This window comes from Sceloporus occidentalis, unplaced genomic scaffold (genome assembly GCF_023333645.1).
Source record: "Sceloporus occidentalis isolate IW3139 unplaced genomic scaffold, rSceOcc1.0.p SCAF_2, whole genome shotgun sequence".
In the NCBI taxonomy this organism is placed as follows: Eukaryota; Metazoa; Chordata; class Lepidosauria; order Squamata; family Phrynosomatidae; genus Sceloporus; species Sceloporus occidentalis.
The window spans coordinates 61,821,475-61,848,148 of NW_028316982.1; the positions used below are offsets into that span (position 1 = coordinate 61,821,475).

Genomic DNA, 26,674 nt, shown 5'->3' on the forward strand with positions numbered 1-26,674 from the left:
GAGCCTTGTGGGGTTCTATCACAATTCCTCATCACACCACTGTTCACTGGTAAGGAGGGGCTGGATGTGTCATTCTTCAGTACCGCCTTCACTCAGTACAACTGCTTGGATTTTAATGGTTGGAATTTGAGGTGGGGGTCAAACCAGGAGACAGAATATAAATCTGACATCAAGGGTCCAAAACACACTGCAGAAATAATCCAGTTTGAGACTGCTTTAACTGTCCTTGTTCATTGCTAGGGAATCCTGGGAATGGTAGTTTATTGTGGCACCAGAGCTCTCTGACAAAGAAGGCAAAATGTCTCACAAAACTACAGTTCCAAGAATTCCCTAGCATTTTGCCAGGGCACTTAAAGTGATCTCAAACTTGATTATTCCTGCAGTGTGTTCTGGACCATAGATACATATCCAGTGCCAGATCCCAGCTATATTTGTATATGCACCATGTTAAAGATTTCTGGAACAGTACCAGTAAGCGATTCCATTATGAAAACAGATTCACAGAAATATTTCAAATATTTATTTACTGCTCTGGTAAAGCAGTAGTATTTTAAATATGTGGTGGGAAAAGCACTTGAATAAGACATCCCTGACCTATCAAATGGATGTATTTGAGGAATAGCCCAAAGGCATATACTTCTGTTAAAAACTGCTTCATACCCCAACCATTCTGTGTGATATTGAGGCAAAGAATGTGCTCTTAAAACAGCCAGAGTCTGTTTTAATATCAGTAATATATGCAAGATATGTTGGTAAACATTAAGGACACCTAAAAGAAGGTTATTTAATTTTAATAATGTTGTATTTTTTTAAAAATGTAGAAAAAAAGAATAGCTTCCCACTCCCCAAACCTGTCTGAGCTATCTGTATTTAATACCAACAGAACAGGCTGGGCTGTGTGTTGGAGATAAAATCACAGAGGTGAATAGTGTGAGCTTGGAGAACATTACAATGGGCAGTGCAGTCAAAGTCCTGACGGGGAATAACCGGCTGCGGATGGTCGTGAGACGCATGGGCAAAGTGCCAGGGATAAAGTTCTCCAGAGAAAAGACCACATGGTAAGCGGAACTGCCTACTATGGTGACACCCTATTGTCAGAAGGCCTTGGGTAACCAAAAATCACAATGTGTTGTTTGTGTGGAGGCCAAGGTGATGTGCTGGACTCAGCAGAGCAGAGACAGAGTGATCAGGTTTCATGAGAACCAAGGTGATGGTATCAGAGTGAACTCTGACCAGGGAACAGGAGAGAGAGGGGTCAGGGCGACACAGGGTTACTGGGCTAAACTCTCCCGACTTAAATTCATATGGGAACTCTGGTGCTGGGCAGAGGTTTTGCATGCATAATATCCAGATTGCAAATGTATAGTGATAAGTGACAGGGAAGAAGGAAGGGGAGTTAATCTTAAAGGTGCTGCCATGTTTATCTTTCTTTTTCTTTTCCTCCTCTTTCTTTCCTTCTTTTTATGTTCCAAAGAGATTAACACAGCTACTTTCTTGAAAAGGTACAATCTGTTTGGACAAAAGACAAGAAGGAAGAAAATCCAAAAGGCTCTGCAGGGATCCCAGAACTGTTTTAATATGCACATACACACACACCAAAAATAGAAAAGTGGCTGTAGCAACCCATAAGAATAAAACAAAGAATAAAACAAATATTTTTATTATCATCAATTGTAATTTCAACAACATTGCACGAGCCTTTGAGCATTTTTGAGTACTTCTGGAGGCACCATGTGCAGCCTCCCTCGGTGTCACCCCATCCTTCTCCTCATGAAGAAAAGGACATGATGGCACAGGAGGCGACTGAGCATCACCCCTCTTCCGGGTGTCACCAGGTGCAGGCAGCACAGCCACAACCCCAGTGAATCTACTGATCTAAGTAAATTGGTTTACAATGTGATGCTCTTGTCATGCTATACTATACTATGCTATACACCAATCACCCAGTCTCTAAATCTACTTTATAATTAATTTATTATTTAAAAGATTTCTGTATCTCCTATAAGATATGTTTATTTAATGTTCTTGGGTCACACTACAGGTCCATTAAAAAAAATGGTGAGAAGTGGAAAGTCTGTTTACAGTCATCCCCAAAGTTTTAAATCCTTAATCTTACCTAGGGTTGATGTGGTCAACCGGCGCCTGATTGTGGAAAGGAGTAGTTCAGCTCTATCAGACACCAGCTCTGAGATTGGAAGACGGAGAATTGTCCACCTCTACACCACATCAGATGATTACTGCTTAGGTTTCAACATTCGTGGGGGAAAGGAGTATGGCCTTGGCATTTATGTCTCCAAGTAGGTCCTGAACATGAAGATTTCTGTGCTTATCTGTTTCAGACCATAAGGCTAGCTGAACATACAGGGTCAACCACACGTCATGTTAATCACATGGTGTGCCCATGAAGGAAAAATGTTTCATCCACAATTAGCCAATGCAGGGCCCAAACTAGGATCCTAGAGTTGGTGTGGGTTTAATCCAGATCAGAGTGGAGGTCAGTATACTGTATTGTTAAACAGCTGGGCTGGCATCCTGTTGGGAATTTACATCTTAAACTAATTTACAATTGAACAAAGTAAAATTGTGTTGTTATGCAAAATTTGTATTCTCAAGAGGGGTGGAGATGTAGCAACACCATTGGGATCACTATCCAAACAGAACCAGCAACATGGCCTTTTGTGCAATGGTCCCACTTTGGGTCTCATAGTGAAACAGGATGGCATTTGCTAATGAGCAGTGGCAGCCCCTGTTGTGCAGTGGGACTCAGTATGTGGTACCTCAATGCATATCACTGCAGTTCACTAGGAAGGTTGTATATTTTGTCAGAGATGTAGCTGCTGCTGCTGCTGCTACTGTTACTGTGTGCCTTCAAGTCATTTCTGACTTAAGGCCATGGGGTTTTCTTGGCAATATTTGCTCAGAAGAGGTTTGTCATTATCTTCCCCTGAGGCTGAGAGCATGTGACTGGCCCAAAGTGACCCAGCGGGTTTCATGGCCAAATGGGAAACTGAACCCTGGTCTCCAGAGTCCAACACTTAAATCACTGCACCAAACTGGCTCAATATCATAAAGTTACATATCATATACTCTGATACAGGATCTCAGCTATGATATTTTTAAGATAAATTACTGCCTTTAGAACAAATTCAGCCTCTTCTTTTGAGCAGGAAATGGCTACTTCATTATGATTATCATTATTATCTTTATTTCTGACTTCCGCTCCCCCAACATTAGAACTCAAGGTGGTTTACAATTTAAAACAAGTATTATATGGCTAAAATAAAAAGAGATCTTGGACAGCTTGAGGGCTACAAAAGCAGTCTTGGGGAACCACCTGCAGCCTCAGGCCCACACTTTGTCCACCTTGTTTGGTACTAATGATCAGGGAAGCTGGGAATTGCAATTCAAACTTCTGAAGGGCACCAGATTAGGAAGGTCGGTGTACTGGTTGGTTTCTTTCTGAAAAAGCTTCAGACCTCTTTGAAAACTATAGGGGCTGAACAGACTGCGCCTAAGAGGTGGCCTGCAGCCACCCCTTTTAGCACTGGATCAAGGCTGCAGCAACTACATGCTGCTGACCCAATCTGGCTTTTCTGTAGCACAAAAAGGAGCTGCAAAAAGTGGCTCCTTTTTGTGCTATGGAAAGGGCATTATAGCTGCCAGAACTGTGGCTTTTCAGCTCTCCTTTGACACTGCATCATCTGGACGCAGCACTAGAGGAGCACTGTGATGCCACCCACTGTGTGGTGGGGTGTGCGGCATCCCTCTGGCATGGGGACAGAGTCGGGGTGTACGTCATGCAGACACCAAGCCCCCATTCTGCCTCGATGCCAGCCTTAATGTTCCAGTTGGTGAATAATTCCTATCTTGCATCATTTCCAGAGTAGATCCTGGAGGGCTGGCTGAACAACACGGGATCAAAGTCGGTGACCAAGTCCTTGCAGCCAACGGAGTCAAGTTTGATGACATCAGCCATAGCAAGGCAGTGGAAGTGCTAAAGGGGCAGACCCACATCATGATGACCATCAAGGTGAGGCACTGTGTGCCTTGCCAAGAGCTGGACACAAGGGTTGTTATCAAGAGAGAAAAACAGTGGCCTTGTCATGAATGAAAACTTAGGCACAAAGCCAATTATTAGTGGCGAGTAAATTCACTGAATCAGTGAGAATGCAATAAATCAACACTTACTTAAGTTCTATTGATTTAATTGATATACTCAAATTGGGACTACCAACTGCATTTAGGCCAGGGTGGGACTTGTGTGTCTCTCCAGATGTTGTTGGACTGCAGTTCCCAGCATTCCACGTCATTGGTTCAATGGGCTAGAACTCCTGCATCTTGTAACCCAACAACATCTGAAGGGTGACATGATTCACACCTCCTAATTTAGCCCTTATTGCCATGAGAAGCCCCAATATGCTGATGCCAGAAACTTTGCCAGGTGTCACTAGAGTTCATGCCCTTTTCCATTATCAGTCTTGATATGGGTCTAATCTCTCTCTCTCTGTCCATCCAGATGTGGAACACTTCCTTTTGATGACTGGCAGAGCCTGGCACCATAGCACAAGAAAGTAATATTTTATTAACAAGGAGGCTACAACAGTGCCTCACCTCTAGTGCAGGAGTTCTAGCCCATTGAGCCAATGACGAGGAATGCTGGCCTATAATTACCTGAATCCCCAAAGCATTATCCACAGTTTTTTGTTCCTGAGACTGCTAAACTCAGGCTCCTAACGCACTCCTTGCCAAAGCGATAGTATTGAATTCCCCCTTTTTGTCATCTTCCTAGTGCCCAGTAATTCCCCCCTCCCCCAAGGTGCCCTGAGACCCAGACTCTTGAGACGTAGGAGATACAGTTTCAGCTGGGAAGGGACTTGGCAGTGGGGGATGCATTATTTATTAAGGTGTCTCTCCGCCTGGGATCAGATTAGACTCTGAAGACTGGGCAGGCAGCAACTGATCCCATGATGTGTTGTGTCTCTTCTGTCCCTTCCATCTAGGAGACAGGGAGGTTCCCAGCTTACAAGGAAATGGTAGCTGAGTACTGCTGGCTCAACAGAAGTAAGTCACAAGTGCAATATTTTCTATGTATGCATATATTGAGCATTGGTTTGCTAAGGAACAGTCAGGAATGCCTAAAGATGTTTCTGCAAGCAAACTACTTCTTTACATTTCAGAAAATATATCTGTTGCCTCTTTCGATTATACCTTTTAGTATTGTATAAAGGGTGCCATGTTCATAAATAGCACAACACACACACACACAAGTATACACATACACACTGGCCCAAGAACCAATGTGTTGCTTCACAGATACATACTGATGGAACGCAAACTCTCAGATATGTCCAGGCTTACATAAAAAGAGTCACGCAATAGCCTCTCTGGCCCAGCATTCTGTTCCTCCAGCAGTCAACCATATTCCCATAGGAGGTCTACAATCAAGATAGTAATGCAGCAGCATCCTTCCACTCATGTTCCCTATCATGTAGTTTTCAAAGACATTCTGCTTCTGATACAGAAGGTATACAGTTGTCATGTAACCACTTATATTTCATGAATTTGTCTAACCTTTCTTTTAAAGATGACCAAGGGACTAAACAGACCGGTGTTTAACACCAGCCTCAGGGAAGAGTGGGGGCATGGTGTCCACACACTGCATGCCCCAATGCTGTCCCAACACTGGTGCCATGCCATGCACCCAACTGCACAGCGGGGGGGGGGGGGGCATCACAGCACTTCTTTGGTGCAGCATTTAGACATGGTGCGCCAAAAGAGCACCAAAAGCCACTGCCACAGCGGCAACAGAACCTATTTGCTGGCACTAAAAAGAGTGGCAATTTGCCATTTCTTTAAGTGCCAGCAAAGTGCCAGATCTAGGCTGTGGCATGCCACAGCCCCAATCCATCACTGAAAGGGGTGACAGGACGCTACACCAAAGAGGCAGTCTGTCGAGCACCTACATTAGCAACATTTGTTGTAGCAAATTCCATTGTGTAACTACGCACTGCATGAAAAAAAAATTCCTTATGTTGTCCTAAATTCATCATTCAGCTTTCTTTGGTTATTCCAGATTCCAGTATTATAAAAGTAAGAGAAGGATGTCTCCATATCCACTTTCTCTACACTGTGCATCCTTTCAGGATATGCTTGCAGTAAAACGCGGCTGAGAGTGGGTTGCACTTGACTAAGGCAGTGATGGCAAACCTTTTTAGAGACCAAGTGCCCAAACTCAAAGGTGTTCCCACATGAGTGTTACCCAGTGCCGGGGGGGAGGGGGAGGTGAGAATTCTGGGAGGGGGGTAGTCGGGACCTCCGGGGGGGTGGGACTTCTGCCTTCCAGGGGCAGGACTTCTGAGGGCAGGACTTCCCTAGAGACAGCTGTGCACATGTTCCTACTCTTCTCCCACCCTCCCATCTCTCTGCGTACCCTCAAAAATGGCTTTACATGCTAGAGAGGGCACTCATACCATAGGTTCGCCACCACGGCACTAAGGGATGGAGGAGAGAGGTTACTGGGTTAGTCTTGTCCATGTTGGAGTTGTGAAAAATAGGAGAAATGGAGCTCTGGAGCATTAACTAATGTGACTCCATCCTTCAGTCATATCACTGTAATTCCATAAAATGTCATGCACATGAATGGGTGAGGGTACCATGTTGTACCTTGACATTCCTCATTGCAGTTATATTTTGCAGGTAACCCAACAAACAGGTAGCACTCCAAAAGTATAAAAATTAATGAGTCACAGATAATGATCTCCATTACCTTATAGGTACCAATGCACAATCTCAATAATCCCAGGAATGGCAACAGTAATGGCTCTGCTACTTAGACAAGCTGAGGAGCTTTTGGCCCTCCAAATGTTTTGGCCTGCAACTTCCACAACCATTTGCCATTGCCAATGCTAGGTGGGGCTGATGGAAACTAAAGGCCAATACATATGCAGAATATAAGATTATCCATCTCTGATTTAGGAAAAAAATCACCTTTTCCCCCCAGTTACAGAATTTAGTGCATTCAAATCTGGGAAAATCCATTGGTCTTACAATGAAAGCAGAATCCAGGGAAAACATTTGCATCATGTGCAACAATGGACATCTCCCAGAACGACCATGTTGGCTGAAGGCTTCTAACAGCTGAAGTCCAAAAAACCTCACCTTTTCTAAACATTCATGCTTATACTGATATCTGAGTAGCAAGGTTCTCTCAGTGTTCATTTTTATATTTCTTGCTCTTGATGCAGTGACCAATGGCCAGTTGCAGCAGCTGTCCCAGACCTCAGAGTCCAGTTCCTCTGTGTCATCCTACTCCTCAGGAACCCCCTTCAGCTCCATAAATGGCCTCTTCATGGCCCCAGTTCCTAACCCAGCTCAAAATAGTATGGTGGACATTGGCATCTCTGCTGAATTGCCAGTCCAGAGCCACTCTTCAGAAAGGGCAGAGACTGCCATGCAGACTGATCCACTGCCTGACACGATTTCCTTTACGGGGAGCCTGGTGACTGAGACCCGTAGGATCATACGACCCATGGAAATCCTAAAAGACACAGCCATACGCACTGAGAGCTCCAAGGACTCCTTCTACCTGAAGAAGCACCGGCCTCTTGCTGGCAAAGAGATGACAGACCCCTCCCCCAAAACTGCACTCCTTCTGGCACTCAGTCGCCCACGACAGCCCATCAAGAGATCACAGAGCTATCTGACCATCTATGGTAAGTGCTGAGATTTCTTTCTCTTTCTCTTCCTCCTTTAACTATAAACCAACAGGTCAAAGTTGTGATTTTGTATTGTACTTTGGAAGTTGTCAAGAACAGTTTGAACTACAACAGAGAACCTTGGGTTCTGCATGTGATTGCTCAATGTGGTAAACTATCAGAATTGCAGTTTGAAAGAAGTTCTTCCTGGCAGTGAAATATTCTCAGGCTCTAGACCCAAATCCGTGTGTGTGTGTGTGTGTGTGTGTGTGTGTGTGTGTCCGGGAGGGGAGTGATAGAAGAGCAAACCCCAACATCACTTCTTCCAAATTTGTCCTGGATCCAAGAAGGATGCAGTTAATCACAGAAGATATATATATTTATTTCACAGAATCATAGAATCCTTGAGTTGGAAGAAACCACAAGGGCCACCGAGTCCAACCCCCTGCCATGCAGGCATACTACACAATTAAAGAACTCCTGAAAGATGGCCATCTGTTTGAATGGCCTCTTTTTAAAAACCTCCAAAGAAGGAGACTCTCCCACTCTCCAAGGCAGTGTGTTCCACTGTTGAACAGCTCTTACTATCAGGAAGGTCTTCCTAATGTTTAGGTGGAATCTCTTTTCCTGTAGTTTGAATCCATTGCTCTGTATCATTTTCCCTGGAGCAGCAGCAAACAAGCTTGCATCATCCTGAGTAGGACATCTCTTCAGATAATCAAACATGGCTATTATGTAACCCCTTAACCTTCTCTTCTCTAGGCTTTACATACCCAGCTTTCCAAGCCACTCCATATAGGGCATGGTTTCCAGACCTTTCACCATTTTAGACACCCTCCTTTTTGAATTTTGTTGTCCAGAACTGCACACAATATTTCAGATGAGGTCTGACCAAAGCAGAATAGTAGTATTATTACTTCCCTTGGTCACTATATTTCTGTTGATGCAACCTAGAATTGCATTTGCTTTCTTAGCTGCTACATCATATTTCTGACTCATGTTCAGCCTATGGTGCACTAAGACTCCTAGGTATTTTTGCACGTATTGCCTTCAAGCCATTTGTCACCCATCCTATATCTGTGCATTTCATTTTTACTACTCAGATGTAGTATCCTACACTTCTCTCTCTTGAAATTCATTTTGTTATAATTGGACCAGCATTCTAATCTATTAAGGTATTTTGAATTTTGATCCTATCCTCTGGAGTATTAGCAGCCCCTCCTAATTTAGTGTCATCTGCAAATTTAATAAGCATGTCCGCTATTCCATCATCCAAGTCATTAATAAAGGTGTTGAATAGTGCTGGGCCCAGGACAGATTCCTAGGGCACACCATTCGTCACTGCTCTCCAGGATGAGGAAGAGCCATTGTTGAATACCCTTTGGGTTTGGTCAGTCAACCAGTTACAAATCCACCTAACAGTCCTGTTGTCTAACCTACATTTTGCTAATTTTTTTGCAATTTGAAGCAATTAACAAATGGTATATATATGTATATGTATATGTATATATATATATATATATATATATATATATATATCAAGAGCAAAACATTTTAGCTGCCACCTTCTTTAGTTGCCAAAGATCAAACTTTACACCTGAGATTGCAAAGATAATTTTTGGACACCATGTATATTTTCAAGTTCTGTGTGTGTTAAGTCATTTCACTATGTAAGCATGGGGGGGGGGGGGGGCGAGAGAGAGAGAGATAGATCAAGATAGATAGATAGATAGATAGATAGATAGATAGGTAGATTAGATATAGATATCAAGAGACTACAAATCCCCCCCCAAAAAAAAAACATACACATTTTCTACCACAAAAGATACTCAAGACAGTTAAAAATAATAATGTATGGGGTGGAAAAATATTGATTTTAATAATGCAGTATAAAAATTAATAGATTTAAAATGCAATTAAAACCACAACAATAAAATTACTCTAGGACCCAATTATTTGACTTTTTGACAATGCATAGTATCTCCTCCACCACCATGTTTCAAATGAATTTATTCTCTTTGACTTTTTAGCAATGCATAGTATCTCCTCCACCACCATGTTTCAAATGAATTTATTCTCTTCCTGTAAGCTTTTTTTATTGTGCATCTTTCACAACCCTGTTTGAATAAAAAGGTCTTGGCATGCTGGTAGAAGGATGACAGAGAGAAAGTAAACTTCTGTTACATTTTTTATTACTCTGTGTGTTTTTAATTCATGTGTATATGTTTTGGCACTATTTGCCTCATTTCTGGCCTTATTTATTATTATTATTATTATTATTATTATTATTATTATTATTTATTGGATTTATATCCCACCTTTCTCTCAAAATGGAATTCAAGGTGGATTTGCCTTGTTTAGAAGGCAAAGTCAGAGAACCATAACCTAAGTACCCTCTATGTAAAAGAATGCCAATAAGAGACTGGGGGGAAAAACAATAACATAACATTGGGCGTGGGGATGGATCGGATTTTATGTTGTAATCTTTTGCTATGACTTTTTGGATTCTTGTTCCAGAGGAGAAACGCCAGAGAAAGAAGGAAAAGCCAGTATCCCCAGAGAAGAAAACCACCCTCAAACGCTCCAAAACTCTTATGAACCTGTTCTTTAAAACTTCCAAGTCAGGGAAGGCAGGTTCAGCAGCTGGGTCACCAGAAACACCGAGGTGGGCCAAGTCTCCAGCAAGGTCAGAGGAAGACAAAGGTAACTAAGTCTGTCTCATTTCCTTACTCTCTGTATAAGGAGTGGATGACTTGGTTGGTTGGCACAAGAGGACTGTATCTCTTCATATCTCCTAAAGTGGAGAAATAAAGTGTTGCTTACACCAGGGCTTGGCAAAGTGCAGTCTGTGAACTGCATGCAATCCCCAGGGTCATTTATGTGGTCCTCAAGATCCCCTCAGAGGTCAAATCAAATGATCCAAAATGATCTCTAGGGAGTGTGGAGGGCATTTCCGCAATGTTTGAAGCCACATGGACCCCCTAGGGGTCAACTGTCGGCCCCAAAACATGATGGGATTGCCCCCATATTCCTTAGAGGGCATCTGGAGACAAAATTTATTGTTATTGCTGTTGTTGTTTTGTAGGAGTGGCTGTGGTTGGGATGCCCAAGAGGACACCTCTCTAGGGAATCTCTAGAGAGATTTTATCCAAGAGGACACCTCTCTAGGAATCTCTAGGTCCTCCAGTGCAACTCTGTGGTCAACATCTCCCAGACATTGACCACAGAATTGTGCTGGAGGAGCTACAAATGCTAGTGGAGTGTTCTCTCTACGGACATTATCAGATGGAAGCAAAGCGGCTTGCTCCCATCCTTAAACTGTGCTAATTGTACAATCGGGGGCCCTGTATGCTTATCCTGTCCTTCTGCCATCTGTAAAGAGTAATGGAGCCATCATTTGTTATTAACAGGAATTCCCATTATTACCAAATGATGGCTCCATTACTCTTCATGGACAGCAGAAGGATGGAATAAGCGCAGGGGAATGTGATAATCATTGGCCCCCGATAATGTGATTAGCAGGCTTAAGGATGGGAGCAAGCCGCTTGTTTGCTCCCATGTGATAATCTTCTAGGAATCTCTAGGTCCTTTAGTGCGACATTTGGTTATAGTTGACCACAGAGTTGCACTGGAGGACCTAGATATTCCTAGAGAGAACATATTAATAAAATCCGTGAATAATTAAATCCACAAAAGTCAAAATGTGGAGGGATGAGTGTAACAAGCCCATTAGACTGGCAGAAATGAACTGGGGACATAAATCTTTGAGTATTTCATCTCCCATGCAGTCATGAATAATTACTGTAGTTTTCTCCCTGTTTACAGGGACAAAATGAACATTTCTCCACAGCATTCTCTCTACATTCAAATGGCTTGAAGTGTTGTGGAAGAATTATTCTGTGGCAAAATAGATATGGCTGGTTTGTGTAAAAAGGTTTCCTGCGCAGGAAACCTATTTTCTGTGCAGAAAACACATTTGTATACAAAATCTTCTCTGCAGAATAATTCTTCCACAGTACTTTGGGATGTTTGAATACTGAGGGAAACTGCACAAAAGTCACATTGTTCTTTCTGACTGGGTTTCTCAACTGCTGGGAAACCTCCTCCCCCTTTTTTTTTCTTTACATGTAAACAAATAATTGTAAACAGTCTTTCCATCTTTATCATTTACCCAAAATGTCTAAGGACTGATACAGCTTGCTCTTTTTGTATCTTTTCATCAGAGAGAACAGAGGACAATCCAAAATGGTTGCCACTTTCTCTCATCTGCCCTCAGTTAACTGAAAGTTCCTAATGAATTTTCCATTGGTTTCTTTCTCCTGCCCCATCCCTATGCCTGCAGTTAGCGTTGTACAGAAGTTTGTCAGCTGGACTCTGAAACGGGGTAACTGAGCTGAAATGTAGGCTGGGCTTTGCCAACAATGTGTGGTTTGGTGTGATGGCAACTTTCAAAGGGGGTGTGGGTGTGGATGTAGCCATGTCTGTAAGTGCTGTATATCATGATGGCCTTCAAAATATTCCCTTCTCACCTGTGAATTTACAACATGCTGGGCATTAATGTTACCTATATTGCCATTTGTCCAGAACTGGTATTGTTGCAGAGTCAGATTAGGGGTTAAGAAATTGTGGCCCCAGGATGTTGATGACTACAACTCCCATCAGCCCTAGCCAGCTTATTCAATGTTGAGAAAAGATTCTACTTGTAATCTGATGACATCTTTGCCCGCCTCTGACTGGGGGTGAAGTTTATTCCAGATGTAAACAGTAACTGTTCTATGACACTCAATTATGATGTTTGAGAAAGTCATTAGGCCATGTTTCTAACCTGCTAACCTCCCAAGCTGCGATCCTGTATAGTGTAGCATAGTGTAAATACTGCTGAACACAAAGAAAACAAAAATAACGACATGGAAGTTCTACACAGATTCAACCTAGACAATGGGAAAATTGTAATAGTAAAAGAGTCCCCGTAACTTGAATCGAACATTGATCAGAATGAGGACTGCAGTCAAGAGCCAACAAAGCACTGGATCAGAGCTGCAGCATGCGGTTGCCACGGCCCCGATCCGGTGCTGAAAGCCACTGTATCGGGGTGGTCTGCTTAGCCTCTGTGTATAAAAGTTAGAATCATGCAAGCCATTGTATTCTCTATTACCATGTATGAATACAAGAGCTGGACAGTGAGGAAAACAGATAAGAGGAAAATCAGTTCATCTGGGATGTGGTGCTGGAGAAGAGTGCTGAGGATACCATGGACAGCCAAATACACAAACAAATGGGTCCTAGAACAAATAAAGCCTGAAATCTCTCTGGAAGCCAAGATGATAAAGTTGAGGTCGTTGTACTTTAGCCACGCCATGAAAAGACATGACTCATTGAAAAAGACAATAATGAAAAAGGTGGAGGGGTGCAGAAAGAAGGAAGACTGCATCCTAGATGGATGGACTCTGTTAAAGAGGTCATGGGTATGGATTTACAGGACCTATGCAGAGTAGTGGAAGATAGGGAATCTTGGAGATGTCTCATCTAGGGGGTTACCATGAGTTGGTATTGAGTCAAAGGTAGCTAACAATAATGTGTAAATAGCTGCATCCAGACCAATGCTAGGTTAAGCCATATACCATCCTCCAACTTAGTGAAAAGCCTCTGGAACTGACCCATGTGGTCATGCCATGCTTCATGGTGAGCAAGCAGGATCATAGAAGTGTCTGGCTGTGTCTTCATAGATAGAGGCAAAATCACAGTGGTACCAGACACTAGTGGATCTCAGTGCTGATGTCCTCATTTTGCATTTGACTGTGGAAAGGTAGCTACAGCAGATGCTTCTGCTATCCTTCCTGCACACCATAAAATGTGGAATGGCTGTGCTTCAGAGGCCTTTTAGCAAGTGGGGGAGGGTGTCTTTGGGTGCTGGAGAGTGGGGAAGTGAATACCAACTTGGCATCTCCTGAACGCACATCCACACATGTGAGGGAAACAGCATGCCTGCCAAGGTTTCTGTAAGGATAATGTGAAATGAACTGTGAAGTAGCTTAGCACACACATTGAAATTATCAGTAGAATCCTGCACTGCAAATCAAGAGATTGGGAGGAGAATTCTGAGCTGTTTATAAACTGAGATTCCCACAACCATCTCATCATGGGTCAATATATCTGGAACTTGGGCCCAGCATATAAAACCCAAAGTATATTTTCCACCCCAGTGACATGAAAGCCATCGACTGCCACTGATGTCACAGGTATTTTGTTACTTTTAAGTTTTTTTAAAAATTCTTTTAACCTAACTTCAAGTTTGTGGAGTAAATAGGGTAGGATTTTGACAGGATTGTACAGTTGCCTTGCCTGCCTCGTGAGCAGAATTTTACTAGTGGAAGATGTCCAGTCAACACCATCATCCACTTGTAACCCTTCTGTGTTTTCCCACTGCTTCTTCCCTCTTTTGTTTTCTTATTAGAGAAAATCAGTTAAAGTGAGGAAGAGGGAATAGATGCCTTTGGGTAGTGTAACCAAAAACTTTGGGGAATATTAAATTAGCTCAATTATCGCTGGGTTACACAGCCTTGAGGGTCTGTCTCTATGTTTACAGAGGTTGGAGGCAAAGAACTGCAAAGGCAAATTCTCCAGGAATTATATTTTATTAAAAGGGTTTAGCACACACACATACAGAATTCACACACTCACACAAGCACACAAGAAGCTGAGAAATAAAGGTGTTCACGTGGAACACCTTTCTAATGGTAAATACTGTACCTAAAGGCTGTTGCTCCTCTTGAGAGATCCTGAGATGAGCTGTGGGACCCAGTCCTCCCAGCCAATGCAGAAAAACCAGCAGAGTTTCTGCCAGCAAACCCAACTAGCCCACTGAGCAGAGAAAATTGGAGGTTTAAATAGGGAATTTATAGCCTGGGGCAAAGTCCAGGTATCTCATGACCAATAGTCCAAATTGTATGAGGTAACCCTTCTAGGTGGAGACTTCCGAGGTGAGAACTAGGGTACAAAAGGACAGATTCCTGCTTTAGATAGCCTACAAGACCTGATAGACAAGAACAAATATTGCACAGAATCTGGTGTATTGTTCCTTGATGAGGGTCCAGACAGGCACAGTACAGCATAGAAATTAGTGTATTGTCTCTTGATAGGCTTTCCTCATCTCCCTTGACAGGTGTAGGTGAGTCACATCCCCCTGGTGACTCCTAAGCTGGCCAATGTGACCTTCTGCCTAATGTTCATGGCTTCCACATGTAGGACCATGGAGAGGTGAACCTCACAATATTTCTTGATATTAAAAAGAGAGAAAGCCATATAGGGTAACAGTAGCTAGCACTCAAGATTAGCCATCCATCTGAAAACAACCTGACATAAGCTGAGCCAGTGGTGACTTTCTCACTGTTTCATAAAGTGATTGAGAATCTGAATCAGTTCCCTCCCCCCACTGACAAATCTAGAGCTTTGCCTGTCTTATTACACTGGGTTTCTTGTGAGAAGGGATACTTGTGGGTGCAGAATAATTGCATGTGCAATTCTGGGAGCCATCCTTCAGCTACTGTTGCATGTGCATGCATATACAGTATAGCAGGTTAACAGTGGTGAATCCATCTGTTCCTTACACACACACAGACACACACAGACACACACACACACACACACACACACACACACCTGTTATTATTTGTTGATTCAGTCTGTGTGCAATGTGGTGACTTTCTTTGTGCCCATCCCCAGAAAAAGGCCGCCCATTCAGTCCCCTGGGCTCGAAAGCTTCCCTGCTGTCATCTCCACACCACAATGACAGTGAGCGCAGCAAAGTCACAGAAAGCCACCTATTGCTGATTGAAGACATGGCCAGGAAGCTGTTGATGGAAGATGAAGTAGCTGCTGTGCTGAGGCATTGCATCCGGGTAAGGAGTATGCACCTACCTACAGGTCTTAAGGATCAACTTCTCTTTCTTGCAGCAGCTTAAGAATTTATAATTGTCAGTTGCCTCGTTCTGTCCTCCACTACATTTGCATCTGTCTTCACTAAGACACTGGTTTAGATCTCCTTATGACCCCCCCCCCAATAGATGTGTCAGGTTGATCACTGAGTGGAGAACCTGTGTCTCAGATACTGTTGGATTACAACTCCCATCATTTCTAACCACTGGCCATGCAGGATGGGGCTGATGGGAGTCCCATAACTTCTGGACAGCCACAGGTTACCCGTCACTTCACAACTTGATGTTTGGTCTGATCGAACTCTTATGGGTTTTTTTGCCTCACTGCTCTGTGTTCTCTTTCAGCTATTTAGTTAAGTATACTTAGCTAAGTAACTTGTCCTGGCCCAACCAGACCCCCTAGCCTGACAGAAATGCCATTCAACTATGCTTCAACTCCTGCCAGAATAGACCTTCTCCCCATGAAGCTGATTCCTGGTAAAGTAGATTGGCATAGGAATTACAATTGTGTCAATAGTTTCAAAAACTTGACCAAATATTGATTGTGAATGTGAAACAGTTACAGATGAGTAAATTTGAGTAACTGTTTCATATTCACAACTGCTTTTTTTGGTGGTGGTGGTGGTGGTTGTTAGTTGCCCTCAGGTCATCCCCGACTCACGGTGACCCTGTGGATGAGACATCTCCAAGACTTCCTGTCCTCCACTTCTCTGTTTTGGTCCTGTAAATTCAGACTCATGGCCTCCCTGATTGAGTCTATCCATCTGGTGTGCAATCTTCCTCTCCTCCTGCTGCCTACCACTTTTCCCAACATCATTGCCTTTTCTAATGAGTCTTTCCTTCTCATGGTATCTCCAAAGTACAACAACCTCAGTTTATAGGAGTTTATCACACGGAAGGGAATCGGCCAAATCCCATGCAGACATGGGGTTTAAATTCACAAAAGTGGAATCATTTTCAGATGCATTGAGTATTAATTCAAAATTAATCCACAGAGCAAGTGTACAAATCCCACCAAAGCGGGATCGTTTTCAGACACATTGGAGGCACTGAGCACTAATCCAACATTAACCTGCACAGAAAGTGGACAAAATCGGCTGCTTTTTCCTTTTGGGATTTTTCCAAAAGTAAAAAGCATCCAATTTTGTCCACTTTCTGTATGAGTTAATGTCGAATTAATGCTCAATGCCCCCAATGTGTCTGAAAAATATCCTACTTTTGTGGGATATTCCCAGAATTTAAATCCATTTTCTGCACAGGATTTGTGCACTTAGCCTCCCATGTGATGAACTCCTATGTCATCCTTACTTTCTGGGAGAGTTCAGGCTTTATCTGCTGTGGGACCCATTTGCTCATCTTTTTGGCCATCCATGGGATCCTCAGCTCTCTTCTCCAGCATCACATTTCAAAAGAGTTTATTTTCTTACTGTCTGCTTTCTTCAGTGTTCAACCCTCAGAGTTATATCTTTACTCTTTAGAATTTTATCTAGTTCTTTCATAGCTGCCCTTCCCAATCCCAGCATTCTTCTAATTTCTTGACTGCAGTCTCCATTCTTGATCCCAAGTATGGGGATTCTTTGGTTATTTTTAGAAAATGAAGTGGTTTTTAGAAAGTGAAGTGATAGCAGCACTCAAAGCAATTGGAAGAATAAATCACCAGGAACAGCTGGAATACCAAAAAACTGCTACAATTCAGTGACAGAATGTTCTAGGATGGTTTGTTCTTCTTTTTGCCCATCCATGGGGTCCTCAGCACTCTTCTCCAGCATCATATCTCAAATGTTTTGATTTTTTTTCCCGTCTTCCTTCTTCACTTTCCAACCCTCACATCTGTACATGGTGATGGGGAATACGATGGCTTGGATTCGATGTTATATCTTTGACATTTATGATCTTGTCTAGTTCTTTCATAGCTGCCCTTTCCTGTTCTAGTTTTCTTCTCATTTCTTGACTGCAGTCTCCACTCAGGTCAATGTTTGATTTCAGGTATAGGAATTATTTGACTAGTGGGGAGGTTGAATCTGCCACCATGAGTGAATAATGTTTCTGCCAAGTCTGGACAGGTTACTTCGTTAAATATGCTGACAGGCTTCTGTTTCTCTCTGGAACTTGGTTTGGTGGAAGGAAGAGACCTGTGACACTGTAAAGACTAACAAATTATTTCTTGTGTGGGCTGTAATCTATAAAAGGTCACAGTAGAATAAATCTATTGACCTTTAAAGTGCCACAGCTAGCCCTTTGGAATTGGGTCTACTGAGGCGGTGCAGTCATGCTCAGTTCAATTTGTATACTTTCTTCCAGCAAACTGTTAGAGTCAGAGCAGATAGGTGGCAAGAAGTGACCGAAGTCTGCTCCAGCTGCAAGTGGATCAGGTCTGCAGTGACTACACAGCCCAAAGCAGGCCGCCACCATAGGATCTAAGCCGTGCTGTCAGGAGCTAGATTATCTGACTCCTTTTTGCTCTGGTCCAAAGGATCAGAGTACGGCATCTCTGGGGGCGTGTGTCATATAAACGGCATGCCCCCGAAGCAGCCGGAAACTGCTTCGTTTGGGCTGTCTGTTCTGAGCCAACATCAGTGTGTTTGGAGATGAGAGATATACTCCAATGTTATTATTGCAATGGAAAAAAATACATTTATTAAGATGTTGTTTATACCAAAATGTTATTTTATTCAGCTGATGTGTTTTGAGTGGGAACCCTTTTTCATGAGCTGTTGCTTCTTTGTAATACTTTCTTGTTAATAAATTAACTTTTTTTTCCCATTACAATAATAACACACAATATCTTTCATCTCCAAGCATTGTAAGGTGTTGTTTTCCTTCATTTGATCACTTATCAGTTTGTTTGCTATCATTTTGAAGTTGCCCTGTGCTAGTAGCTTAGGGAGAAAAGAGAGCAGCCATTTACCACTAGCTAGTTTGGATCAGTAATGCTTTGCCATCAGTGTTCGTAACACTGTTAAGTTTTCTCCATAATTAATAGTTCCTTTTCTTGCTCACTATTTATGCTCACTATTTAAAGTCCCCACAGTAGCCACGAGAGGGAGCTATGAGCCAACACATGGTTGCCCCTAGAATGTCACCATTAACAGGAAGTGGGGAGGGAGGTTGAGGAGAGAGACTAATCTTCAGTGTCCTTTAGTCCTGAATAGGAGCAAAGGGAGGGTTTTGCTGAGGGAAAAATAAAACTAGGGCAGGGGGAGGACTGCTGATACTCTGCAGCAGCCCTGAGTCTGGTTCTTTTTCACTAAGACCATTTGATTGCTGCTGAGAGAGGGGAGATTAAAATCCTTATGGTCTTCTATCAGGAATTCAAAAACATTGTGCCAGCTAATAAGAGATCTGCACGCAGCTATACAATGTCTGCTCAGGAATTAAGTCCTGCCACATTCAATGGGCTTTCCTCACTAGGAACTGCCTTTTCAATTGCTGCCTTAAAGAGCTTTCTATTCTCTTAATTTTTATATATAACATTCATATTTAAATCCTCATGCTGTGGAGATGTCCTGATTGCACATCGCCTCTAACCCATTAGATTACCCTTCTCCTGTCCAATTTCATTCTGGATATGTTAGACTAAAAATACCATCATCCACTGGCCATACCAGGTGGTGATGATGAGGATGTCGTCTAGAGCAGTGCTACAAGTGCTAGTCCTTAGACCAATGGCAGTCCTTGAGCCACTGACTGCCAGTCCCTGGGAGGTTTCCAGAAAATAAAGAAACAGTGGTACGCACTGGACACAAATATAGTGGCAGTCCCTGGCACATTGTGAAGGGAATAATAATTGCTGCCCCCCCCCCCCCCCACATCAGATAGCCTGAAAACCTAGAGGGAACCAGACTGGGGGTTAAATATGAAAGCCAGGACCAAACCACTATGGAAGGATAGATGGACTTAAGTAGAAGGGACATCTTTAAAAGGAGACAGTTAACAGAGTAGTAGTATAGTAATGGAGACAGGTCCTTCCCTATGATTGGACAGAATGGAGCAACCACCTCAGCTGGAGATGCTATGGGCAGCAGTAACATAGGTGTGTGGTAGAGGCCAGTGCTTAAGTAAGGTTAAACTGCCAGTCATCTTATGTACAGGAACCATAGAGGATACCATCTTCTTCTTTGGTTCGGGCAGTGTGATGTCTTCGGCTAGTCCTGACAGAGCTGTAGGAGGAGGCCCTCTTGACTATAGTAGGCAGAAACTAGATGACAAAATGAAGCTCTGATTTGGTTTTTGCTAATAGTTGTTTATTCTCATACACAGTACATCCAGGAAAGTGGTGTGGAAGATTTGGTGAGGCCGCTCCTAGCAATTCTTGATCGCCCTGAGAAGTTGCTTCTTCTCAGAGATATCAGGTAGGAAGATGAGGTGAGGTGAGAGACATGCAAGTCATGTTGGGCATGCAGGTGTGACTGACTGTATATATCAAGGTGGTGTTGGAGAACTAGTATCAGGCAGGAGCAGGGAGTGGTAGTGGGCTCCAGTGTCAGTAAGATTGTGAATCTGCTCTGGTTTGGGTCCAGACTTTAAAGGAGCTACCCACAGTGTTTAATGCTATTCCCCAAACAGGTTCAACATCTTGGGTGGGTATTTCAATGTTCAAAGACAGACCAGGAATGGATTTACCAGCCCACTGATAATGCAGCCACTCATCTCTCTCCTGGGTGCGAGACCAGATTACTCCATGCACAGACAATGGGCCAGACAACATCAGAAGGACGTGGACATCTTTTGGAAACTTTGCCTCCCAGTGGAGCAGGCAGCCTCACTTGACCTCCCACATCCTGGCTGGCTGGAACATACAGGGAGTCCATAATGTCTCCAAGCAGCTGAGATTGCCTTCAAGTAGCCTGCAGAGATGTAGCTTTGAGGAGGAATATCCTTTGCCAGAGAGACTTCAACTTAGACAAAAGAAGCCTTTATGGGAGGGGAGTCACTGGGGACCTCCCCCAGTGATTCCCCTCCCATACCTCCGCAGGGGGTACAAACTAAACGAGGTGACACCTTGGGGGTGTGAGCATCCAGTGTGGCATTCATTCTTGTTCATCCCAAGACGTCCCTGCTGCTCCCTTCTGCCAGCAAGCGTGTCTCTGCCATCCATCAGCTACTGCTGTTTGGAAGGGGCCACCTTCCAGGAAAGGGAGTCAAATCCCTTTCCTGCCTGACCAGCAGACCCACCAAACTTGCATGGCACCCTCACGACAGCAGAAGCAACCTGGCTGGAGGAGGGGACATCTGGGATTTGTACAGACAGCCTGAGGGAGACAGTATGAGGGAGGTGACACCAGCCCTAGTGATGTCACTACTTTTTGGTGCAGGAGGGAAAGCAACCCTCCAAGTTCCCATAAGAGCATGTGCCCTCCCTAACTCCCAGCAGTATTCTAGCCTTATTGCAGAATCTAGAATGAGTCTAAGTGTACTCCAAGGCCCATTTCAGTTTTCTAAGCATGGGATGGGAATCATTTGGACACCCATATGTTATTGGACTGCTAATTCCAGCAGTCCTAGCCAGCATAGTCAAGGGTGAGGAATGCTGAGCATTGCAGTCTAACAGCATCTGGAATCCCACATGGTTCCCACCTCTGTTCTTATTGAAAAGAATTCTTGCCAAAGCTGCTAGTCTGCCTTATGGTGCAGTTTAACTGTAGTGTTTATTTCTTGTCCAAAGCTAGGGTTGCCATAATGGAGGACCTCGAAACCGGGACAAATGTAGGACAAGGTTTGAAAATGTAGGACATTTTTTTTTTAATTTCCTGGCTAGGAAATTAAAAAAAAAAAGTCCTAGATTTTTAAACCTTGTCCTCCTCCTCCTCCTCCCGGCCTGAGAGGGAGCCTAGGCCGGCTCCCAGGCCGAGAAGGGCGAGGGGAAGCCTGGCATCGCGGCGATCGCCGCGGTGCCAGGCTTCCTCCTCCTCCTCCCAGCCTGAGAGGAAGCCTAGGCCGGCTCCCAGGCCGGGAAAGAGGCGGAGGCTGCTCCTCATCGCGGCGATCGCCGCAAAGGGAAGCGGCCTGCTCCTCCTCCCAGCCTGGGAGGAAGCCTCAGCAGGCTCCCAGGCCGGGAAAGAGGCAGGGGCCGCTCCTCATCGCGGCTATCGCCGCGGTGGGAAGCGGCCTCCTCCTCCTCCCTGGCCTTGCGGAGGCCTTGGAGGACCCCGCGGTCGGAGCTCCGACTGCGGAGCCGCCTCGAAGGCCTCGCTGGGGCCCGGGAGGGAGCGTCTCCGCGGCTGGAGCTCCAACCGCGGAGAGCCTTCCCAGGCCTCAGCAAGGCCTTGGAGCCGCCGCGGGGCCTGAGGTGGCCGCGGTGGGCGGGGCCGTCCCGGTTTGGGCGCCAAACCGGACCGGGACCGGGTTGGCCCCTCCCAAACCGGGATTGTCCCGCCCCCCGGCGGGATATGGCAACCCTATCCAAAGCTGATGTCATTTGGTATGTGGAAAATGTAACAATATTTGGTATGTATGCTAGCAGAATGCAGGAGTCTAATGCTATGAGGCGATGCCTAAACCAGAAGTAATTACACTGGATGCTTGTAGTAAAGGGGGGTTGTTTCAATAAATCCATTAATGATAAGACAGGAGAGAAATCCCTAGACATGTAACAAAAGCTCTCAAAGCTGGTGGCCATCATGGAGATGTAAAGTTACCCATCCTCTGAGAAAGGGTGAACAAAGAGTCACACTGACTTAAAGAAGGAAGTAATCTGAGAACAGCAATCTATTATCAAACATGAGGTTACTTGAAAAACCAAGAAGAGGTCCAGATGTTCAAGATTACTTGGATATCTGTCTGTCTGCTCAGTAGAACTATAACATTGTGATCACACAATGTGATCACACCAGCTAAGTAACATAGTCAATACTCCAGGAGGCCACCGGAGAATATCAAGAATCTCAAGCTTGCCTGAAAACCTGGAGGGTTGTTGCTGCCATTCAGTGTCAATAATACTGACCAGATGGATAAATGGACTGAATCTGTAAAAGCAGCAACAACAATAAAGGGGCTTGTACCTAATGTAGAAAAAGCTTTGTCCATTGTATCGCTGCTGATTTTTTATTTTGTGTAGATCTTCAACATTTAGTTTGTTCTTTACCAATATTGCTGCTTTACAGGAACAGTTGTCAGGTGCCAATCATCTCTTCTTTTCCATGTTTTGCAGGAGTGTGATAGCCCCCACAGATCTGGGCCGCTTTGACAGTATGGTTGTGCCTGTAGAGCTTGAAGCCTATGATGCACTGAAAAGCAGAACAGGTAATGAGTCAGCAGAGCAAGGATGAGCAGCTGCCTTGGGACCACTTTCTGGGATGCTTATGTGCTCAAGAGCTCCACTTTTGTTTTGCTTTAAAAAAAATAATTTAATGTTTTTAAAATGTCAGTAAGTATCTATGTGCTCTTGTGGATATTCCAGTCCTGTGCACCCTTACTCAGAGTACTGGGTAAATATAATTTCACACGAACAGGAAGCTTTGCTTTTCACTCAAGAGAGGGAGGAATATAGAAATAAGTAAAAATTGGAGCATAACAACAAGTTTCATGGTGCCCACTCTGAGACATGCTGGAACTTTTCCCTCATGCCCTCTTCACATAGAGAGGATGTGATTTATGTGATGAAGGCATATCCTTCAATGATGTGGCATAGCCCCTCATCCCTGCCATGTTTCCTACAGAGCCAAGCATTCAAGAAGAAGCTGGCTGTATACACCAAAGCTGGCTGCTGGCAGCAGTGGGGATGTTTGGGCATTTTGCTTGATTCCAAAAGAGCTCCTTCACCCTGCCATCCTCCTCCTTTTTAATGCTGGAAAAAGGATGGAGGAAGGTGCCCCTGCAGGTGGGAATGGGTGCCCCTTCTCCTGTAGCTGTAACATACTGGTTTGCTGCCAATCTTTGACTACTGGCTGTGGGATTCTCAAAGTTGTAGTGCAAAAAACCCAACATTTTTTTACAAACTCTGATCCACAGACTGCCTGTTTTCATTAGAAAGCAAGCTCCCATTGATGCAGATTCATACTTTCCAAATACATTGGAATCAGAATTAGGAGTAGACTACTGAAATCAAATTCGTCCTGATTAACTTGTCTCATTGAACTTAATGTGTCTTCTTTAAATATAAATAGTTGGATCTGACGTAAATAGCAGATGCAGGGCCCTGAATCCAGATACGATGTTGCTTACTCCTTCAAATAGGATCCCATCCACACCAAGTGAATCCACTATCACACCTCATATTGATTCATTTGATTTTGTTTAACTGTGCAGTTACTAACCATTTGATATCACATCTCCTTTGGCCCAAGACCCTTAACAAGTAACAAAGCTCACCCATAATCCTTTTGTCCGGACAGTACCATATGCAAGGTGACTTGGCTAGACAAAGTTAAGGACTGCATCAATGAGAGACTCATATCATATGTTACTTCCATTTGACAAGCACCCCTCCAGTTTAAAAATGGGAACACATGCATACCCTACTCCATCCCTGTCCTTAACCTGTGTGATAACATAACCCCCACTCAAGCAGACAATGAAATCTGGCTTTTGGGCCACTTCCTGGGTAGAACTGGGCTCTTTGCCTATGGAGCGACCTCAGGAAATCTTAAAGTAGCCAACCACTGCAGCTGGCTGTGACTTCAACCTAAAGTTTGAAAAAGTTCTTTCTGGATTAGAAATTCTGGCAGCTGTTTTCTAATTTTTTTTTTAAACTGGCTCTTAGCTGTATCTTGTTTTAACTTTGTTGTAGCCCATCCTGAGTCTTTGTGTTACCCAAAGAAAGGTTGGGGGGCCGGGAACCCCCACCAACTGTTTCTCTTTTTAAAGGTTGGGGAATTTAGCTACGAGAGGTTGGGTAACTTGAGCATTGTTTCCATCTGTGTACACCGGTACTAACTGAGGAGAACTCCAAGTCTGGGTATATTAAGAAAGTTTTTCAAAGAACAGACCACAGAAATCAGGAAGTGGTGCAAACTGGGGTCTACAATTCATACACAGAGCACAGACTGGAGGCCAACTGTATGCATACTATGTGCACAAGGAGGCTAGATTGTGGGACAAATATCTCTGAGATCTTAGCCTCAAGGGGTGTGCTATCTTACAAGATAACAAAGACCTGATGGTCTTCCCAGAAATCAGTAGTGGGGTTCTAGATTATTTGATTGTTTTAACTTTAGGGTAATGAAAACAGAGATTGGGTTAGGACAACCCCAGAGTGGAGGGATAAAAAAGTTGGCTGAGGATATGGCAGGGGGTAGGTAGGAAGTGTTGGCTTACTGCCTTTGGTACAATGATACCTCTTTTGTCTTCATGCAAGGGGTTATGCAGAGAGCACATCCATTTAGCTTGGATTGCAGCATTACCTGGGTCTTACACATGTCTTTAGGTATTCACGTCCTTCCCATGGGAAATTCACCTGGTGTTCCAAAGGTCATCATGACTTCATAAGAACATGCTGGTCCAGATATGAAAATGGAAAAGACACCCCAAATACAACATGGAGTATGCAGGTTTACTCACACCTCTTTGAGAGAAAGGCAGGGAATAGACAGACAGACAGAGTCAGACAGACAGATGAACAGAGTATAGAGTGGTGAGGTTTTCTTTATATGTCTGTGTCAACTGCTTCTGAGTGTCTGTAGCTTGGAAATGATGTACATTTTTAAAGAGAGTATTTCTAAATGTGTGGGCATACCTTCCTGTCTCCCCACCAACCCAACCCACCTCCTCCACTCACATTTCTAAGAGTAGGGCTAGGATGCCAGTGAGGAAGAATCCATGCCTTCCTGACAGACTGGAGCCCTGAAAGCTGTTTTCCTCTAGAAGTAAACCACTGTGGTAAAGTAGCCAGGAAGCAAAGCCTTTGGTAAGACCCCCTCCCCATCACTGAGCAAAAGAAAACGTAAGACAATGATTGACTTGCTGACTTTCTCATGTTCACAGTGAGGTCACCTGCTCTCCGCCCAGCACAGCATGAAATACCTCCGAAGAGACATCTTATCACCCCAGTGCCTGGTGAGTCTTTGTGATTATCCTCCTCCCAAAGGGGCAGTGAAACATTTTTAGCTACAGTTGCACAACATGAACACAAGACTTTGAATTCTAGTAAATGAATGAATTTTATAAATTGCATGAACATGCACAATATTTAATATGTATGCTGTGAGTTTGTTGCTCTGTTTTTTACTTTTAAGGAACAAAGCAGGAGGGGACACCTGGATTATTCAGCACCTCTGGTTTTATAAACTCAGTTTATATTCATGCTGAATAGAGGGAGCATTGTAGAATTTAGACATTTATGCTTAATACAAATGAATATAATGATGTGCTGAAGCCCTCCATAATTAAACAATGGCAGGATGATACTTTGACTCTCCAAGCATCATCCTGCCTCTTCTCTGTTGATGGATAGCTTCAGCATGTTGTTAGGTAACCATCTACATAAATGTTGCATAGCATAAATCTTCACATATGAAGCTGATGCACTGATTCTCCTATGAAGTCCTTGTGTTGAATGGCAACGTGTAACATTGCACAACTGAATGCACATCCACATGCACAGTGGTACCGCATGAGCAACTCCATTTCTGCAACAGAATGCAGATGTTCCACATTAGACAAAAGTAGACAGTTTACACCACTAACAGGATTCCAGGTATTCTGTTTATTTGCCTTAAGATAAACTTTTCAAGTTTGGGATAATTGGCTTGTTTTGTGATAAGCCTGCTTCTGTTGCAGAGGCTGAAGAAGCTGTTATAGGATTGACTGATAGCCAATGGGGAGAATATTGAGAAATATATTAATTGGGTAGAGAATGGGCTAACACACATACTGTATATTGCAGACCTGCAGAAAGTATTGTAGTAGTTCAGCATGAACTATACTACATTTACCATTTTATCATTCCCCAGACCTATCATAGAACTGATGAAACTGTCCCCCAGAACATAGAATCATAGAATCATAGAGTTGGAAGAGGCCACACGGGCCATCCTGTCCAACCCCCTGCCATGCAGGAAATCCAATCAAAGCATCCCCAGCAGATGGCCATCTAGCCTCAGCTTAAAG

General features: G+C 43.7%; 1 protein-coding gene across 1 annotated transcript in view; it reads left to right on the forward strand.

The window, feature by feature from the left end:
* PDZD7 (PDZ domain containing 7) overlaps positions 1-26,674 on the forward strand; it is a 50,596-nt gene that overhangs the window by 13,887 nt on the left and 10,035 nt on the right. The window contains exons 4-13 of the mRNA XM_089509733.1: positions 884-1,058; positions 2,121-2,297; positions 3,883-4,030; positions 5,001-5,061; positions 7,245-7,712; positions 10,212-10,397; positions 15,417-15,592; positions 19,889-19,980; positions 22,779-22,870; positions 25,550-25,621. Coding sequence (XP_089365859.1) covers positions 884-1,058; positions 2,121-2,297; positions 3,883-4,030; positions 5,001-5,061; positions 7,245-7,712; positions 10,212-10,397; positions 15,417-15,592; positions 19,889-19,980; positions 22,779-22,870; positions 25,550-25,621 — 1,647 coding nt within the window. The remainder of the gene's footprint in view (positions 1-883; positions 1,059-2,120; positions 2,298-3,882; positions 4,031-5,000; positions 5,062-7,244; positions 7,713-10,211; positions 10,398-15,416; positions 15,593-19,888; positions 19,981-22,778; positions 22,871-25,549; positions 25,622-26,674) is intronic.